At 43.4% G+C, this 20,832-nt stretch overlaps 1 protein-coding gene across 1 annotated transcript in view; it reads left to right on the plus strand.

Moving 5' to 3' along the window:
- Window positions 1-19,683, plus strand: part of LOC145413990 (uncharacterized) — a 130,652-nt gene extending 110,969 nt beyond the window's left edge. Inside the window, exons 8-10 of the mRNA XM_080283563.1 lie at window positions 8,939-9,121; window positions 18,554-18,658; window positions 19,574-19,683. Coding sequence (XP_080139689.1) covers window positions 8,939-9,121; window positions 18,554-18,658; window positions 19,574-19,683 — 398 coding nt within the window. The remainder of the gene's footprint in view (window positions 1-8,938; window positions 9,122-18,553; window positions 18,659-19,573) is intronic.
- Window positions 19,684-20,832: the final 1,149 nt, after the last annotated feature.

A 20,832-nucleotide genomic window follows, 5' to 3' on the forward strand; every position in this document is an offset into this window, starting at 1 on the left:
CTCCCTTTCCCTTCCCTCTCCCCTCCAGCACTCCCTTTCCCTTCCCTCTCCCCTCCAGCACTCCCTTTCCCTTCCCTCTCCCCTCCAGCACTCCCTTTCCCTTCCCTCTCCCCTCCAGCACTCCCTTTCCCTTCCCTCTCCCCTCCAGCACTCCCTTTCCCTCTCCCCTCCTACACCTCCCCTTCCCTTCCCTCTCCTCTTCAGCACTCCCTTTCCCTCTCCCCTCCTACACCTCCCCTTCCTTCCTTCTCCATTCCTACACTTCCCTTTCCCTTCCCTCTCCCCTCCTACACTTCCCTTTCCCTTCCCTCTCCCCTCCTACACTTCCCTTTCCCTTCCCTCTCCCCTCCAGCACTTCCCTTTCCCTTCCCTCTCCCCTCCTACACTTCCCCTTCCTTTCCTTCTCCACTCCTACACTTCCCTTTCCCTTCCCTCTCCCCTCCTACACTTCCCTTTCCCTTCCCTTTCCCCTCCTAAACTTCCCTTTCCCTTCCCTCTTCCCCCTATACTTCCCTTTACCTATACTCCCCTCTCCCCCTTCCCCTCCCTAACATCAATACTATCCTCCCCACTTCCCTTACCCTCTTCCTGCAATACTTCGCTATCCTCTCCTTCCCCTCAAATCTCCTCCCCTTCCCTCCTCTCCTACCTCCCTTTTCTTCCTCCAATAATCCCCTCCTCATTCCCTCCTCCTCTAATACTCTTCTTCCCTCCCCTCCCCACCCTTTCCCATCCCTTCCTCCTCCAAAACCCCCTTCCCTCCTCTTTCCTCCCCTCCCCTCCTCTCCTACCTCCTTTTCCCTCCGCCAATACTCCCCATCCTTTCGCCATCCTCCACCACTCCATCGCTGTCTCTGTGTTAGGGTTTGGTGTTATGTGGGCTGTCTGGAAGTTTATCCGAGGGTGTGTGTTATGTGTTATGGTGTGGTGGGGAGGGGATCACGTCTGTCTGGGGGGCTGTGTGCAGGCTCGATGGTTCCTTGGGGAGAGGGGGTGGCGAGGGAGGAGGGGGTGGGAAGGAGAGGATGGAAGAGAAAGGGGTGGGAAGGAGAGGAGGTAGAGGAAAGGGAGTGGGAAGGAGGGGATGGGAGGCATAGGAGGTGGGGGAAGGGAGTGGGAAGAGCAGGAAGTTGAGGGAGAGGAGGTGGGAAGGGGAGGAGGGGGTGGGAAGGCAGGAGGTGAGACGAGAGAGTGGTAAGAAGGGAGATGGGGTGGGGAGATATACGGTAAGTAGGCGAAGCGAAGAGGAAGATGAGGAAGTGGAGGGGTGGGGAGGAAAGAGATAAGGTTGACAGGATGGGGTGGATGGGAGGAAGCGTGGAGGGGAATGGGAAGGGGAGAAAGTAGGTGGGGAGAGTAGGGATGGGCAAGCAGGAAAGGAAGTGAGATGAAGAGCACATAAATAAACACATCACACATATCTTATGGTCCCAAAGTGGTGGTCCGGCTTTAATTAAATCCCGTTTCCTAATCAGTGATTAAAAAATAAAAAAAGTGAAAGTTAAAAAAGGGATAGTACTTCGGCAAGCTCACCTGTATCCTGTAATCCTTGCGACCAATGAACTGTGAAGGAAAACAGGGTGATGAAGCACTTCCAACGACGAAACACACTTACCTGGAAAAGACAAATAAATACACATTAGCGATAAAAATTAGCACCAGAACTGCAACACCAGATGAACAGTGTCAAGCAAGCGTACAATAAACTCTACTGAACATATTTTTCCTAGTTTCCATTCCTTTGTGTAGGGGGGAAATTATACTTGAAACTTAGCTCACGTCTCAAGACATCCATCATAATTAAACACAAAAGCCAATGATATGTGCAAGGGACAATACTACACATGAAAAAAAATGCCATTCAAATTATCTATCTACGCTGTACAGACATCTACTATTGCGTTGTTTATTTGACTTGACATAGATCGTAAAACCTTCGGTTCAGTTGACGGCCGTGTGGTCAGATGGAGGGTCGATCAGAGTAGTAACCAAGGAGATTCATTCCTACCCTATAACTAAGCTTCATCGAATTTCATGCAACCAAGACTTAATATTCAAGGTGCGTGTGTGTGTGTGTGTGTGTGTGTGTGTGTGTGTGTGTGTGTGTGTGTGTGTGTGTGTGTGTGTGTGTGTGTGTGTGTGTGTGTGTGTGTGTGTGTGTGTGTGTGTGTGTGAGAGAGAGAGAGAGAGAGAGAGACTACACATACTGATTAACGTATCCTGGAATATACCGATATTGGTGATTCTGACGGCATATTCCGGGAGTCTATTCCACTTACCTACTCCATCATTTACATTTATCTTTTGCACAGCTACTTGTAATGGGAAATGGAAGACATGAAGGACAGGATGCAAAAGGGTTAAGTGACTGGAAGAGGTGTACTAAAGGGGAGAGGAGAAGAGGGAGATGGAAAGGAGAGAAATGAAAGGTAAGAGAGAGAGAGAGAGAGGAATAATGACAGGAAGAAAAGAAAATGAGATAATATGGAAGATGCGAATGCAGAGGAAGAAGGGGAGAACGCTAAACGAGAGGGCGAAGTGGAAGACGATAAGAGAGGAGAGAGGAAAAGGAAGGGAACAAAGAAATATATATATATATATATATATATATATATATATATTACGGTGAGTTTGTGTAACCAGTGATTTCACGAAATCTCTGGTGAATTCGTGAAATGAGTTTAAACCGTGATGGGTTGGTTTAGGTTAGATTAATTTAAGCCGTGGTTAGGTTAGGCTGGGATAATCAAGGTTAGGTTTACGTTACGTAGGGGTAGGTTAGTTAGGTTAGCTTAGGCTAGGGTAATTTAGATGAATGCAAAGTTATGTTCAGCATTTATCTACATTAACTTAACCTAACCTAACTAGCCTAGCCTAGCCTAATGTAACCTAAACTTAACCCAGATTACTCCAGCCTAACTTTACCGTAGCCTAATTTAAAGTAACCTAAATTAACCCATCCCAATTTAAACTCAGGAATTCACTACGGATTTCATGAAATCGCTGGTTACACAAATTAACTGTAGCATGTATACATATACCGGTATATAGATAGATAGATAGATAGATAGATAAATAAATAGATAAATGGATAGATAGATAGAAAGATATGACTGAATTAAGAGGATGAAGAAAACGCTGATGAAAAGGGCGGATAGTGGAAGATGATGGGAAATTAGAATGAAATGTAAGATACTAAGATGGAAAGGAAGGAATGAGATACAAAAGAGAACTACAGTAATACAGACGAGTGCAAAAAGGAGAGAGAGAGTACGAGTGAACTAGTAGTTGTTCATAAATATAAGAAAGTTAGTTAAAAAAGTGAGCAAGACTGAGGGTCAATGTAAACGAGTCAGAGGAGCATAAGTAAATAACAGAAAAAAAATACGAACTTGATAAAAAACTGTACAAAATATTAAAAAGAATTGCTAATGAAAGTATGAGTCGGTGAAAAGGAAAGGTGTGTGTGTGTGTGTGTGTGTGTGTGTGTGTGTGTGTGTGTGTGTGTGTGTGTGTGTGTGTGTGTGTGTGTGTGTGTGTGTGTGTGTGTGTGTGTGTGTGTGTGTGTGTGTGTGTGTGTGTGTGTGTGTGTGTGTGTGTGCGTGCGTGCGTGCGTGCGTGCGTGCGTGCGTGCGTGCGTGCGTGCGTCAGTCAATCAGTCAGTCGGCTGAGTGAGTGAGTGAGTGAGTCAGTCAGTCAGTCAGTCAGCTGAGTGAGTGAGTGAGTGAGTGAGTCAGTCAGTCAGTCAGTCAGCTGAGTGAGTGAGTGAGTCAGTCAGTCAGTCAGCTGAGTGAGTGAGTGAGTGAGCGAGTCAGTCAGTCAGTGAACATAAAACAATACTGAGTGACAGCGAGAGGGGAGGGAAATTGAAACTGAGTGAATGAGATTTTGAAAGACAGCGAGAGTGTGAGAGAGTGAGCAAATCGGAAGCGAAAAGAGGAGTAACTAACAACCAGGAACGTATTTACCGAGAGGAGTGAAGCGGGAGAAAATTAAAGAGTATGATTGAGAGAAAGTGAGTGAGTGAGCCAGAGGTAATCGAGTAAAGTGCTAGGGTGGGTGAAAGTGATGTCCACCCCCCTCACCCCCCTCACCCTTTCCATCACATGTCACTGTAGGGGGGGGGGAGAAGCATGAGTGATGGGGGACTGGGAGAGAGGGGAGGGGAAATAGGAAGGTGAGAGAGAGGGGAGGGAGAAGACTGAGAGGGAGAGGGGATGGGGGATTGGTGATGCGGGGGAGGGGCAGGTGCAGAGAGGGGATTGGTAGAAGGGATGCCGGGAGGGAGATGGGGGATAAGGGGACAGGGAGGGGACACGTGGAGAGGGGGAAGTGGTAGGAAGGATGAGGGGGAAGGCGAGAGGCAAAGAGGTGAGTGGTAAGGGAAATGAGGAGAGAGGAGAGGGGAGAAGGTGATGAGGAATGACAGAAGGAAAAACTGAGAGGGGAGAGAGGGACAAGGAGAGAGGGGAAGGGGGACGAGGGAAGGAGGAAAGGGAGTTATGGATGAGATGTGTGAGGTTGGAGGAAGTGGCATGCAGGCAAGGTGAAGTGAGAGAGGTGGAAGAGGGAGTAATGTGAACCGATGTGAGATGGGTTTTTAGTGACATGTAAGAGGAGAGGGAAGAGGTGAGGAAGATGATAAAACAGCAAGGTGTTGTAACTGACGAGTGAGTTTGAAGGGGTTGAGGTGTATAAGGTGAGCTGCTTCAAGGTTAGGTTTTGTGTGAGGTGGGATGTGAGGCTGGAGGAGGTGAGAATTGAGGTAGAAGGTGAGGAGGAGGAGATGTAAGATGAGGTGTGAGATGCTGATGCTATATGGTGAGAAGAAGTGAGGTGAGAGATGAGGTATATAATAAGACAGGTGAGATAAGAGGTGAGGCGACAGATGACAAAAGAGGAGAGGTGAGGTAGGAGGATGTTAGGTGAGTTGTTCCAATGTGAAGTGAGAGGTGAGGTATCTGAAAAGAGGTGTTGAGGAACATTAAAAAATGAGGTACTGTGAGGTAAGAAAAGGTAAGTGACAAGTTAGGAAGTGTGACGCGAGGTAGGAGAAAGTGGGAAGTAAAGTGTTACGAGGTGAAGTGGCAAGTGAGACAGGTGGAGGAGACAGGTGTGATGTTATGAGATGAACTGCTCTGAGATGCTGTAAGGCGAGAAGTGACATGGCTTCTCAAAGATAAAGAACACCGTTTGTCTGTAGCAAGGGAAAAAATAAAAAAGAAACCATCGTACCAAAGAGGCTAAGACAGAGAACACACTATTACTTCATTGTAGCTGCCACCAGACGAGTTTATCTATATTTTAAGAGCCCCATGAGGTAGCTAAGGGGTAAATGAAGGCCGCATCTAACCTCTCCAATTCTAGGTCTCCCCTGAGTTGAGTAAGCGGTTTCAGGAATAAAAAAAAGGGACCAATAATCCCTCCCGTCCTAAAACTCTCCCCTACGCTGAATAAAATCGTCTGTGGGTAGGAGGAACAAAATGAAAAATGAGCGTCCCGGTACTGATGCGGTTAATGAAAAAATGTGGCGAGCGCTCCACCATCAATCCTCTTACCTATGGTGTATGGAAAAGGGTCTTAATTACTGAAACGAGGTATTGGAACGTATTTAATGTGTGGGTGTGGTGCTGTGTGATGGGATGGGGTTTGTGCGGGCGTGCGGCCGTGAGTTTGCCTGTCTGTTTGTGTCCGTTATTTGTCTGTAAGTTTGTTTTTTGTTATAATTAAACAGTAGTAGGCTAAAGGCGTATTACAGATGTTCATATATACACTATAGTAGTTTTACAGAACAGCTAATGCGTATTTGGTAGCTAGCATAAAAAGATCATCATGAACAAAAAGGAAACAAAAAAAATCTAAAATGAGTGTTAAGGATAGAAAAAGTGCAGAAACTAGAGATGAAATAGAAGTGCACGGAAACAAGAGATGAAAGAAAGGCATAGAAATTAGAAAAAAGAAACAAGTGATGAAAAAGGGCACAAAAACAAGAGACAAAAAAAAAACAGAAACAAGAGATGAAAAAGGGCACAGAAACCAGAGACGAAAAAAAAGGCACAGAAACAAGAGACAAAAAAACAGAGATGAAAAAAAGGCACAAGAAGAGACGAAAAAAAAAGATATGAAAAAAGGCACAGAAACAAGAGATAACAAAACACAGAAGCCAGAGACGAATAAAAAGGCACAGAAACAAGAGATAACAAAACACAGAAGCCAGAGACGAATAAAAAGGCACAGAAACAAGAGAGCATTTGGGGCGGGAGGAGATCCAGACTTCCATTACTACATTCTACACTGGCCTCACAAAACGTTTATAGCTGATGGAACGTAGTAATGGGTACAGAACTCTGAATTTCTTCCCATCCTAAATGTTTTTTTTTTTTTTCTGTCTGTGCACCTTTTCCGTCCGTATATCTTAATTTTTTTTCTAATCTACACAGTGATAGTCTGCTGGAATGCCAATGATGTACTCTCTCCCCATGAGGCCTAAATTAAGAGGAATTATAGTGTTCCAAGTTTCATATCTTCTGCTATGTTAAGAATTTTAAGAAATACCAAAGGCTAATTAAATTTTAAAAGTATATACTTAAGTTCCCTCAGTCGAATGGGACCTACAATCTTCGTAAGATTTGAAAAGATCAGGGGAGCATTCTTAAATGTAGAAAGGGAGGTGTTCAACTTGTCATATATTCTGACCAAATGAAAACGAGGAAAGGAGTTAAAGAAAAATATGAAGAAATATACAATTTTGATTCTGCTGAGACCCTCTGGGAGGGGATGTGGATTTTGGAATGATCTGTCCAATATGGAAAGCTCACTGGGAATAAGAAAAGGATATCTTAGATGTGAAAAAAAAAATAATGTGACATGCAGACGTATAAAGATCATATTGATGTTGTGGGAGTGGAAAATAAGACTAACTATTAATAGGCTTCAACCAACTCTGCGAGAAACCATTTGCTTCTTATGGCCAAAACAAAATACGGGAATCGGAATTGACATTGGGTATAGTATATGTTCTAAATTATTTTACATTGAGGTACTCCCATATCATATTCTTGCTATCACCGGAAAATGTCATTCAATTTCTGAGACACTTTTTGAATTAGATGGTTCATTAAATCTTTCATTACCAAGAGGCATTTTCAAACTTAAGTAAATCGTCTGGCAGTAGCAACAATAAGCTAAATCAATAAACCATAATACTGAATTGATAAAGAAAGAACGAAAGAAAGAAGCCATGAGTTCACAAATAAAGATAACTAATACTGATAATGAAAGCAACTGTTATGAAAAGGTAACAATGCTGGCGCTTCCCAACATGTTATTTCTGTTATTTTCGTGCCACGTAACTGCCATATGCAATTTATACATCACAGCTGAGCGTTGCACTCGGTTAATTGCAACAATTCCAACGCAGAAGTACATTTTTTTTTTTTTTTAGTAACTTTGTTAATTTTTAAAGACAAAAACAGCATTAGATTTAGATCACAGACACAATAACTAAAAACCACAGCCTATGAGTGAGTTAGTGAGTGAGTGGGTAGGTGGGTAAATTAGTGACTTAGTAACTGTGTAAATAAATGTTGTATATTAGTGAATGAATGAGAATTTATGTGAATGGGAGAGATAACAAGTGGGTGAGTATGTGAGTAAAGATGAAATTACATGAATGAGGAAATAGCAAGTCAGTAAATAAGTATAATAATTAGTGATGAAGTATGTTAGTAAATAGGTGAATAAGTGCGTACGTAAGTAAATGAGTGAGTAGACGAGACACGGGGAAGGCAGTAAATGAGTAAGTAACCTGACCGAGTGGGTGAGTAGGGAAAAAAAAAAGGATGATGAAGGAAGGTGCAGCGATGATGATGATGATGATGATGATGATGACGATGAGCAATTTGGTGGTAATGAAGAACACAGCGAAAGTGAGAAAGCGGTCTTCTTGTTTTTATAAGCTGTTTTTGAAAAGTTATGATATTCTCTCCTCCCTTTATTAGTTCAAGGTCCCCCCCCACCTCTCTCTCTCTAAGAAGCAGCATCATAGTTCCTGCAACACCTTTGGCCGGAAGTTGGAAAAACAGGTAACGTGATCGGGATGATGATGATGATGATGATAAAGAAATACATAGGAAAGGGATCAGCAACACACCTACTGGATGTCAACCCAGTGGACTGCAGGCTCAAGTTGCCCCTCTCCTGCAGCCCACATCCTTTCGGGGGAGAGGGAAGTAAAATGAAGGACGTTTGCATAACCAGACAGCTCCACCAGCCCGTCATATCGGTGCCACCACGTGCGGGCATCCACCTCTATCGCCGGAATAAACAGTAAAACATAAATCCCATGTCTATATTGCACAGTGACGCTCTTTTAACTCACCTTCGTTTTATTACAGGAATTAAAGTGCATGTTGTTGAAGGCACGTCTACATATATAAAACTTACCCACCTACCGATAGCAATCTATAGCATATCACCACCACGACCCACCTACCGATAGCAGTCTATAGTATATCACCACCACGGACATCATCACAACCATCATCTTACCACCACCACCGTTATTTATCATCACCATCATCATTACTACGAACACAACCATCCTTCATATAACTTATCCATTCTAATAACCATTCATTTTATCTCCCAGTGCCGACGACCACAACCACGACCACCACACCCACGACTATCACTTACTACCAACACTATCACGACCACTACCACTACCACTATCACCATAACCGTCACAATCACCACCATTACTGCCTTCATCACAGCCATCTATATAACCACTCCTTTTATCACCCCACAGAGGTGACAACAACTACCAGTACGACCACCAGAATTACCGCTACTACCATCATCACAACCATCACAAAAACCACCATTATTACCACTACCATACCACCCTAATAACCAATTCTTTTATCCCCCACAGAACTGACAACCACGACCACCACCACAACTACGACCACCACGACCACCACAACCACGACTACGACCACGACCACCACGGAGAGCCCCCTTCGGTACCACGTGGAAGGGGTGGAGGGGATGGAGGTGCCCATTCACATTCACCTCGCCTCGGCCTCCTCATCGTCACCTTCGTCCTTCTGGCAGCGTAAGTGGGAGACGCTTCGTAAATGGGTGTCGCTCCGTAAGTGGGAAAAGCTTCGTATGTGGGAGATGCTTCGCAAGTGAGAGACGCTTCGTAAGTGCGAGGTTCTTCGTAAGAGATTCTTCGTGGATGAGATTCTTCGTGAGTGAAAGATTCTTTGTGAGATTATTCCTAAGTGGGGTTCTCCGTACGTGGAATTTTTCGAGATTCTTCGTAAACGGGGTTTTTCATGAAAAGGATTCTTCAAAATGGTGGTATTCTTTAAAGGGGGATTCTTCGTAATAGGGATTCTTCGTATGTTAGACCTTTTGTATGAGTCTGTAAGTGGGATCCTTCTTACACGCTGGACACTTACATATTTACACTGTTAGTTCAGAGTTTATTGCGTCTTGAACTTCGTGGCAAAAGATTTTAACCCCTTTATATATATATATATATATATATATATATATATATATATATATATATATATATATATATATAAGCAGAATCGAGTTACACTCGTGAAACGGCCCGTAAAAAGGCGATAATAAAAAAAAGAAAACGAAATGCATGTAAATATCAAAACAGTCAAAATGCACAGTAAATAAACTAGGTAAAAAAAAAAAACGAAAAAAACAATAAACCCAATTAAAACGCTATATAAAAACAAAATCGAAAATTAAATAACGGTAAGAAGAAAGTTTGTGAAACACGTATATAAAGAAAAAAATAACAGTAGATAACAGTAGCCCCCTCCCCCCAAAAAAAACGCTACACAAAAGCAAAAATCGAAAAAGCTCAAAAAAAGGGCGTGTAAAAAGGTAAACTGAAAATTTCCCCCAGAAGGCATAGCATACGGCCCGCCCTCCCGCTCACACGTCACACCGGAACGAGCAGTTGTGCCAAACCGCGCGGCTAAAACTTACAATAATCGTCAGGGTAGATTTGGCAAGGGGTTTCCGGGGAAGGGTGGGATTGTGCGTCTGGCAGGGGGGAGAGAGAGAGAGAGAGAGAGAGAGAGAGAGAGAGCTTTGCGCTACCTCATGTGTAAAGGGAGGATAGGAGAGGATAATGTACAGTATTTCAAGTGGGGATTGGAAAGATTATTTTAGCTTTAATGATCGCCAGGGTAGACTTCGCAAGGGTTTTCCAGGGAAGAGTCGGTTCGCGCGTCTGGCAGGAAGGAGACGCCAGCAGGGAGGAACTGAGGAAGAAGTTATTGTACCGTGTCTAAAGAGAGGATTCAGAGGTTATTGTACACTACGTCTTAAGAGGATTAGAAAGGTTATCATAGCTTCAGGCTTGATTTGGCAAGGGGCTTCTGGGGCGGAGGGTTCATGCGTCTGACAGGAAGGAGACGGCGGGAGAAACAGAAGGGTGGAGAGGTTATCGTACCCTATGTTTAAAAGGGAGGAACGGTGGTTCGTGTGTCTGGCAGGAAGGAGAGGGCTGGAGAAAAAGAGGAAAGAGAGAGAGAGAGAGAGAGAGAGAGAGAGAGAGAGAGAGAGAGAGAGGTTATTGCATCCTGTGTCTAAAGGAAGCATCGGAGAGGCTCGTGCGTCTGGAAGGAAGAAGAGGGAGGAAATGAGAGAAAAGCTATCGTACTATGTGTCTAAAGAGAGAATTCAGAGGTGTTACTGTACGTTATGTCTTGAGGGGGATCAGAAAGGTTATCAGTGCTTCAAGGTACATTTGGCAAGGAGCTTCTGAAGTGGAGGGTTTGTGTTCTGGCAGGAAGGAGAAGGCGGGAGAAAGAGGAGAGAGAGGTTATCGCACCGTACATCTAAAGGGAGGATTCAGACTGGTTGTCGTTGTACTGTATGTATGGCGAGGGCTTAGAGCTTTATTGTATTGTATCGTGAGTCTGGCTGAGGAAAGTGCATTCTATAGTACCTCTAGCATCGAATGGAGAGGAAATAATGTATCTGGCAAGGAATAGAGAATTAATCATACGTTTGGCAAAGAAGGGAGAGTGGGAGGGAAAGGCTACCATACTTCTAGCAATGAAGAAAGCTAATCTAAGTCTAACGGGAAAGCATTAAGACAAGGTTATCATGAGCCTGGCAGGGATGAGAGAGTGGAAAGAGTATAATGGCTCTGGCTGAGAAGGGGCAATGAAAAAGATTATCATGAGTCTGGCAGGGGAGAGTGAAGGACAGGTTATCATGACTGGCAGGGAAGGGGGAGGGATGGAAAGGCTATGAGCCAAACAATAAGGGGGGATTCTCGTGAGTCTGACTGAGAAGAGAGAGCGATGGACAGGCATATATGCATCTAACAGGAAAGGGGAGGTAATCATGCGTCTGACAGGGAAGAGAGAGCGAAGGATGGGTTAACCTGAATCTGGCTGGGAAAAGGGAGTGGAGGGGATACCCCTAGTCTAGCATGGAAGGGAAAATGAAACAGGGAGAGTAAAGACAGAGGCGATCATGTACAGTATCTAACAGGAAGAGTGGAAGAGGCTATCGAACATCTTGGAAGGAGCCATGGAAGATGTTTTCATTCTTCTGGCTAGGAAAAACAAAAGTTATCGTAGTTTCGGCGGGGATGGAAAAAGTACCTTGTGTACGGCAAGGAATGGAGAAACTCTCGTATGGACAACAGGGTAAGACCAGAAAGGAAGGCTATCACAAGCAGAGAGAGAGAGAGAGAGAGAGAGAGAGAGAGAGAGAGGAAAAAGTTACTGTACAAAGTATATCTGATGCAGAATTAAGAAGAAAAAGGAAATGATATCATACGAGTAAGTCTAGTAATGGCTGAAAGAAAAAAGAGGTCACTATCCTACAAATGTCTCGTCAATCAATCAATCAATCATTCATTTCCTGTGGCACCCCACGGGATGCATAGGGCCTCGATGAACTCTCTCCACCAATATTTGTCTCTTGCCATCTCCTTTAGGTCCCACCAACACTCCTCTCCTGCTTCTCTTTTCCTTGTCCCCAACCAGGTTTCTCTCGGCTTACCTCTGCCTCTTCTTCCTCTAGCAGCCCACTCTGGCACATCCTGTATTAAACTGCCTTCTTTTCTATATATGTGCCCCAGTCATTTCCAGCGAGACAGTCTCACATATCAACTGGTTCCATTCTCGTAATATCCCTTACTCTTTCATTTGTAACTCTATCTTGCCACTTTATCCCAAGAATCATTCTCATTATTTTATTCTCAAATCCTAATACTTTCTGATCTGTTGCAATTGTATTGTACCATGACTCATGCCCATAAATCAAAATTGGTCTAACCATAGACTTGTAAATTTTCACTTTAGTATGTACCGAAAGCATATTATTATTCCAAACAGATTTCAACATTCCAACAGCTCGCCAAGCCTGTCTAATCCTCTCCTCAATTTCACTGTTTAATGATCCATTAGATGATACAATCGTTCCCAGATATTTAAAGTTTTCTACATTCTTCACTACATTATTCCAAATTACACAATCGATTTGGTTCTCCACGTTCATATTAATAATTTCAGTCTTTCCACAATTTATTACCAATCCCACTTTTTCTCCTTCCTCCATCAGACAATCAAGCACCCTCTGCATCTCGTAAATACTTCCGCAAATCAGTACATCATCAGCATAGTCCAAATCCATCAGCCTCTTATTATCTTTCCAATTAATTCCTGCACCTGTTCTCCTTACAACTTTCTCATAACGTAATCCATAACCAAAACAGTAAAGACGAAAGAACTCCTCCTTGATTCACTACTGACCTAACATCAAATGGATCACTCAAAGAACCACCCACCATTACCTTACAAAAAGTACCTTCATGCATGCTTCTAATAGTATTTACAAACTTTTCTGGTATACCATAGAATCTCATAACTTTCAACATAGCCCCACATGAAAAACTATCAAACGCCTTTTCAAAGTCCACAAAACACATACTAAGCGGTATTTTCATCTCATTTGCCTGTTGTATTCGATGCCTTACAATAAAAATCTGATCATTACAACCTCGACCCTTTCTAAATCCCGCTTGTTCTTCACTTAAAATTTTATCAAGTACTGGCTCTATTCTGTTCAACAAGATTTTGGAAAAGACTTTTGCAACTACAGGTGTCAAACTTATCCCTCTCCAATTTCCACTCACACTTAAATCTCCCTTTTTTGGTATTTTAATAATCACTCCATTTTTCCACTCTTCTGGAATTCCACCATTATCCCAAACCACATTAAAAAGCTTCAAAAGCGCATTCATGAACTCATCATTTTCCACCTTAAGCATTTCGGGAAGTATTCCATCTTCTCCTAGGGCCTTAAAATTCTTTAATTCCTTTATAGATTTTGCTACCTCTTCCAAGGTTATATCCCCTGTTTCTATCTGCAAATCTCTTTCGGCTGACAAAATGTCCTCTTCAGCTGGGATTGGTCTGTTTAGAATAAATTCAAAAGGCTCCTTCCACCTTCCTTTTATATCCAAATCTTTAGTCAGCAATTTACCATTTCTATCTCGTACAGGTATTTCCTTCCTTCTCTTTTCAGTCCCAGTTAACTCCTTTATGGCCTGATACGCAGCTATTGTGCTCTGACCGTCATTCTTACTTAATTTCAGTCTCTGTTGCCTTTCCATCATATAGCCTCCTCTTATCTCGTCTAACGAGTCTTTTTAGAACACTTGTTTTTACTTGCTGAACCCTCACAAAGACACAGCTAAGGAACGCAGAAGTATATTTTATACATGTCCCCTTGAAAAGCGTGACTAGGGGAAGGAGATAGGGAGGGTGAGGAGCAACATAAAACCTGTAACTCAACGCTACAACCACACTGAGTGTGAGTCAATAACCAGGGTCAATAAGTTTTATGTCTCCACGAGGTAAGCGCCAGATGACAGTGTAGGCTGCCTTGGTGCTGGGGATGACCTGGCTGATGTCACTCGGACGACTGATGTAAGACAACAGGTCCTCAGCAATGCAGTAATTCAGGGACCAGGGCATGACTAGGCTTAGCCTAGTTGAGTTCGGAAAAAAGAAATGGACATGGTTTCCTGAATGCAGGTCTGGTTGTGAAGGAAGAAAACTGAGGTGATATCGTAGTGGTACATCTGGTCAAAGAATAAAAATAAAAATAAAGGAATAAAGGAATGAAAGCCTGCGAGTAAGTCTGGTAGGGAATGAAGAACAAAGGCAGCGATATCACAAGTCTGGCAGGAATATGGAGGGAGAAGCTCTCACATAGACAGGAACAAAAGCTCCTCTGATATTCCACTGCATCTACTTCACACTTGGGACATGTTCACCACTTTCCTTACTGGGGCACCATATCAAAGAGGATTTATCTCTGAGCGGAGAAACATAACATGCATCTCTCAGCCTGGGAATATTAGTCAGCAGAGAATATTGGGTAAGAAGTGAAACATACGGCAAAGTTTTGTCCCCAACTGTACATCCCCACTTCTCTCCGTTTTAAGGAAATGGAGAAGGAGGTGAGGTAGGTCGGTACGCGGCGTGAGGAGGGTAAGAAGTTCAATTTCCTCCGACCCATGGGGACAGGAAATAACCCATAACTCCCCTCTAGTGCTTGAGGTGCTTCATGTTGCTAAGATTACTCAGAGTTAACGAAGTGGGGAGCTGTCGGCGGCGCAACCCCAAGCTTATGTTTACCCCGGGCCTCAGTTTTGTGCGCCATAAAGTGGGTGCGCGCGGAAGGTTACACAGTCCTGAGTTAAGTGGATTTTTGCCCTCCCCGCCGCGATGTAGTTCCCCCACCCGCGTTGAGAGTGCTTCATGGTGCTTCATCAGGCGGGGGATTCTTTTTCTCTTGGCTTTTCCTTTTTACTTTTTCCACTTTTATCTCAGAGCTCTCTCTCTCTCTCTCTCTCTCTCTCTCTCTCTCTCTCTCTCTCCTTTCTTATTGTCATGTAGTAACATACTCTGCTTGAATTTCATTTAAGCACAGAACAATCAGATTCTCTCTCTCTCTCTCTCTCTCTCTCTCTCTCTCTCTCTCTCTCCTATCTTACTGTTCTCATCTCCCCTTATGAGGTAGAGGAGAAACGGGAGCTCATTTACATACACAATCTGCAGCCCCCTTGTCTTCAACCCTTTATTCTCTCTCTCTCTCTCTCTCTCTCTCAGCTCGTTTCATAAATCCCACGAAGCATGACGCAGTTCTGAAGAGGATAAATCTTCCTAATCCCCTTCTGTCTAATGGCATTTTGGATTACGTTCAATGGCCAGTTTATATGAGTTCAATTTTACCCGCAGTATTACAGGCTTCGTACTATTAAGATTACAGTTTGGATACATGTAGCGGGAGTGGCCTACAGTCAACTACAAAACGTAATTCGCCTCCTGCCTCTCTCATCGCTGGTGTCAGATGCTTGGATGAAACGTAGTGAACTAAGCTGCAGAGTATCACCCACAGATGGATAATAATATGCATCTCAGTCCACTACGTCATGCTGAAGAGTTTACTAATCCAGCGGTGGAAAAAAGCGGCAAGAGAGGCGAATGACTTTTGCAGCCGACTGTACATGAGTGGTAAGTCTTTCAATGCCGATTTATATTAAAACTGTTGATGTGATCTGGAGTATTTTTTTTTTATCTATCCGGTACTATTTTCAAAGTACTCCTAAAAGAACTAAACTCCTCTCACTTATCTTGACCTAAAATTTCCAGTTGTCCATCTTGAATGCTAAGTTGTAACATGAAACGAACAGAAGATTACGGTGCTAATCACGAAGAAGTCCTACGGAAAAGATGAAGCCGTAACACCGTCTTGTTCTGCCACTGAGCTACGAACGAAGAACTATGGGAAAGAAACAGAACCGTAATACTGTCTTATTCTCCCACTGAGCTACGAGAACGAAGCTGTATTGGGGCAAAAAGCTCAGCCAAGTTAAGGTGAACGAACTACAGCAACATAAAGACCAGGTTACGTATTCAGACTTAAGCCTTTTTAAAAATCTCATTAGTGTAGGAGCCGAAATCAGGGTCCAGGGGAGGAAGTTAATAGGCTTTGCCCGTCTTATTAAAAACCCTTTCGAATTGCCTAGGGAAGAGGAACGAAAGGCTGCTGCTGACTTGTGCAAAAATAAATTAAGCCTTGCATGTTTCATTAACCCCTTAAGGACGACTGACACACTAACATTTTATTCTAAAGAGGACATGATTTGATTCAGCTGAGGGAAGCACCTCCGCCCCAGAGGATTAATTCTTGTTATTATCCCATAAGAGTATGGCAGGGTGTTGTGCACGTACACACCCACACATACACATGAATATATAAAGAGTATGGCGGGGTGTTGTGCACGTACACACCCACACACACGTACACATGAATATATAACCACACAAAATATGTAAATATACTCAAACTAATACATTACCAAGCGAAATTACGTAATGGGTGGACAAGTACTGTACATTTTCCATTTTGTTTTCTTCTATCTATCTATCTACCTATAATATATACCGGTATATAATCTATTTAGATAGATAAATATATATATATATATATATATATATATATAATAAAATGGTACACTACATCAAGGCAGCCTACTTCGTTGCTAAATCATTCTCTATACGAAGTATACGAAGTGTGTGTGTGTGGGGGGGGGGGTTCAGCCACACCTCGCTACCATCACTGGGCTTAGCCAGTCATCTAAAGGTGGTGTTCTTAGTGACTTGGTATGAGTCAGTGCAATTTTGCTTAGCTGTTTATTACGCCATTTAAACCCTGATGTTCTCCTTTGTGTTCTTATACTGTTTAGTTTCCTTTAGCCGTGTACAAGAGAGTAAAAAGGTGCTACATGCAAAATGAACAGTTAAAAGGGAATATTATTTAAGAGAAATATACTCGTACATTCTATACCTTATCAAGATTAACACCCTTTTCAAAGTCCCATAAGAGGGGTAATGTGTATAATATTACACAGCCAGGAGATACGGGCTACTTTTAATCCACTTAACTCCTTTCAAGATTAACACTCCTTTTCGAACTCCCACATATGAAGGGTAATATAATTAGGGCTATATGTATTCAAGAAATGTACCCTACTTTTAATCCATCTCATTTACCCCCTTTCAAGATTAACACTATTTTCAAAGTACTGTTAGAGGGGGAGAGGGATGTGCTGGATTAACATGAGTCGAAGATATACAGCCGTGTTTCATCCACCCTACTAATCTCCTCTCAAGCTCTCATCAGAAGGGGGAACAAACAGTACCGGGTACTTAGGATTTATCGAGAAGAGAAGCCTTAAGTTTAATCCATCTTACTAACCCCCTTCTCTATATTTCCTCCCACTCAAAAGCCCCATTAAAGAGGAATAGTTAGATAGATGTATTCAAGAGATATATAGGCTACTTCTGGATATAAGTGACCTGGAGATATAACCTTCCTTAAATCCACCTTATTAAGCCCCCACTCAAGATTTACAACTTTAACCAAATCCCCCTCACAAAGTCTGTAGCCAATTTACAGTAACTTTAGGTATGGGTTGCGCTGCGGCCCCTTCGCTTCCCTCATTATACCCACCAGGATTTAACTTTTACACCGTCCTCTTAAACCCGGGTTACAATTTGGCCACGGGAGGGTTCATCCTGGGAGAGAAAAATACGAGGGCACTTCATTACTCCCCTTTATTTTTATTCTACACTCCCCACCGCCTTACGATTTAACCCGTACTAACTAACACCACGCTCTTAAACCCGTCCCACAATTTGGCTACGGGAGGAAAGTTTATCCTGAGTAGGCGAAGGAAAAAACAGGAAAAAAACAAAAAAACAAAAACGAGTTCACTTCATTAACCCCTCCAACTGCAATGATCCCTCTTTATTTTTAATCTACTCTTACTACCGTCTTACGATTGAGGTCAGATTAGGTATCTTTTACATCACGGTCTTAGGTCGGGGGCACACCACCCTCTAATCTGGCCCCTGAAGGGTTCATCTCGGCTCTCAGTCCACTAGGCCCTTTTCTGGGGGAAATATAAAGGGTCACTTCATTAAACTCCTTCGCTACCATGTCTTTTTATCATCCTGTTACCGCCAGATCTTTTTTCCAGTTTAGGAGAAACCCTCTGTATTGATGCGTTGGTAAAAAAAAAAAAAAAAAATATCTCCCTATAGCTACGTATTCAGTATGGAGTATTGTGGTCTTTTGTACTGTGCAGTGTATTCCTGCTGCCATAAGACAATTTCATCTACATCAAAAGAAACCATTCCTACTTACACACACACACACACACACACACACACACACACACACACACACACACACTGGAATATGCATTAATACTTCAAGTTCATAAATTTGGCCAAAAATTAAGTAATTATTAAAGCTAGCAAAATTAATTAAACTAAATTTCAGTGTCATGCCCATACCCTATAATGAACAAATACAAATAAATAAACTCATGCTAAAATATTCGTAAAGAAAAAAACTGTCCCGTCTGAGGTTTTCATAAGTGACTCCCCCATGCCCCTGCTCCCCCCCCCAGGGTCGAGCGTCCCCCCAGTAGCGGACCCCACCGACGCCTCCCCCCATCGCTATGTTCAGGAGCCACACCCGCCCACCGACCCAAAGTCTTACCCACTCTACCCCGGTGAGTCACAAACGATGATTCCACTACCCCCGTGACCCCTCCTTATGATCCTGTGACCCGTGACCCCTCCTTATGATCCTCTGTGACCCCCTGTGACCCCTCCTTGTGATCCTCTGTGACCCTGCGACCCCTCCATGTGATCCTGTGACCCGTGACCCCTCCTTGTGACCCCATGACCCCTCCTTAAGACTCCAGGTTACCCCATCTAATGACACCCTGTGACTAATCCTTGTGACCCTCTGTGACCCCTCCTAGTCATCTCCTATGACCCCTCCTAGCGACCCTCTGTGACCCCTCCTAGTGACCCCCTGTGACCCCTACTTACGATTCTGTGACCCCTCCTAATGACCCTGGTGACCCCTGTAACCCCTCCCAGTGAACCCATAATTCCCTGCCAACAACCTTCACCGAACTCGGCTTATATACCCCACCTTATGACCCCAACCACATGACCCCACCACCCTCCTTACCACCTGACCCTAAATAATTATGGTACATCCTTGCCATCCAAACAACACCACTACCTCCTTTGCTCTGCTCCATGAGAATTGATATAAGGTTCAGATTCATACATGTGTTGATACCGTATTTCTATGTCAACAGCATTAATAATTCTGCGGCTGAGATGGAAGATTGGAAGGTTCTGTTACAGCTTTTATCTCTGTTATGTGTCACTTCTCACTGTCTTTACTGGCTGCTATATCGATATTTACTGCATAATTATAGTGTGTGTGTGTGTGTGTGTGTGTGTGTGTGTGTGTGTGTGTGTGTGTGTGTGTGTGTGTGTAAGAAGATTCAAGAGTCATTAGTGCATATAAGCTTATGGCTAATTAGCATTTGTACTTTTCTGCAATGATTTACCTAAACATAACTAATGTCCACAAATACTGTATATTTCTGTTTTTCTGCCGTCAGAGTCGTCTAGCGGTGTGAGCGAGTGTGGTGGTGGTCCCTTCCTGCTTCTGCTGCTGTTGATGATGATGACCTACCTACCACACCTGCTGCATCACCACACCCTACCCTAACACCCACCACAAACCCCTTCCTGCCCTAACCTCTTCTAAAAGGCATTACTCAACACCCCCACCCTTACCCTCCTTCTGACGTAACTTCTATTGTACCCATTTACCATCCTGTTCTCTCAACCGTAACTCCCTTTCGCCCTAAATTCTTCCATCACCCTACCCTAACACCACACCCCGAACCTCATTCTACCCTTATCTCCTCTGTCACACCTATCTACCATCCTGATCCTCCGTGTACCCTATCCTTCTTTTAATCTAACCCCATTTCACACATTCCTCTTCCTCCTCTGTCACTCTCTCCCTCACTCTCCTTACCTCGAATCCTTATCTCCTCTTCAGCACTAACCTCTGTACCATCACCCCTCCTCCCTTTTGTCCCCCCCCCTTCTCCTGTACCATCGCCTCTCCTCCCTTTAGTCCCCTCCTTTCTCCTCCTCCTCTTCCCCTCTTTCTCCTCTCCCACTCCATACCCCTTACTTTGCTCTCTCCTCTTTTTATACCCCCATCTCCTTGCTGCACTAACACTGTCTCCAAATTAATGAACACATTCCTCACTTAGTCTAGTCCACCCTGATCTAAATCCACTAGCTGTCCTACTCACAGAAATCTAACCAATACCCAGCCTGTGCATCTAACCAAATTAAATCCAATCTAATCAAATCTTACAATCCAATCTAACCTAAGTGTCCATCAAAACTGTTTAACCTAACCTGACCCAAGCTTCAACTAAGAGTCCTAATCGTTACACCCCTTGTTGCAACCAAACCTAATTACCTTAATCTACGTAACCTTCTAGTCCCACCTGTTGTAATTACTGTAATTAATAACGACGTGAGTGGACTAATCTGGCCCAACTGTCTACCCAGCTTACCTAACTATCCTGATCGAAATAAACCTGTCAAACGCATCCAATTCTGACCCAATCCACCTCAGCTACAGTTTATAATCCGAGTTCAGTTAACTGAGTAGTCACCCTGTCTGTTAAACTTCCCCCAGTGAGGACCCAGCCACTTTATTACACAAAACCACCTTATCCCAAGCAATCCTGTTAGCCATCTTCACCTAACTAGATACCGCACTCTTAACACCTATTAATAAAATCATCCTACCTTACTTAACCCACTTCATTATCTTCTAACTAGTTATCCT

This window comes from Coenobita brevimanus, chromosome 98, assembly GCF_032717465.1.
Source record: "Coenobita brevimanus isolate Jiangsu-jjx chromosome 98, ASM3271746v2, whole genome shotgun sequence".
Taxonomy (NCBI): Eukaryota; Metazoa; Arthropoda; class Malacostraca; order Decapoda; family Coenobitidae; genus Coenobita; species Coenobita brevimanus.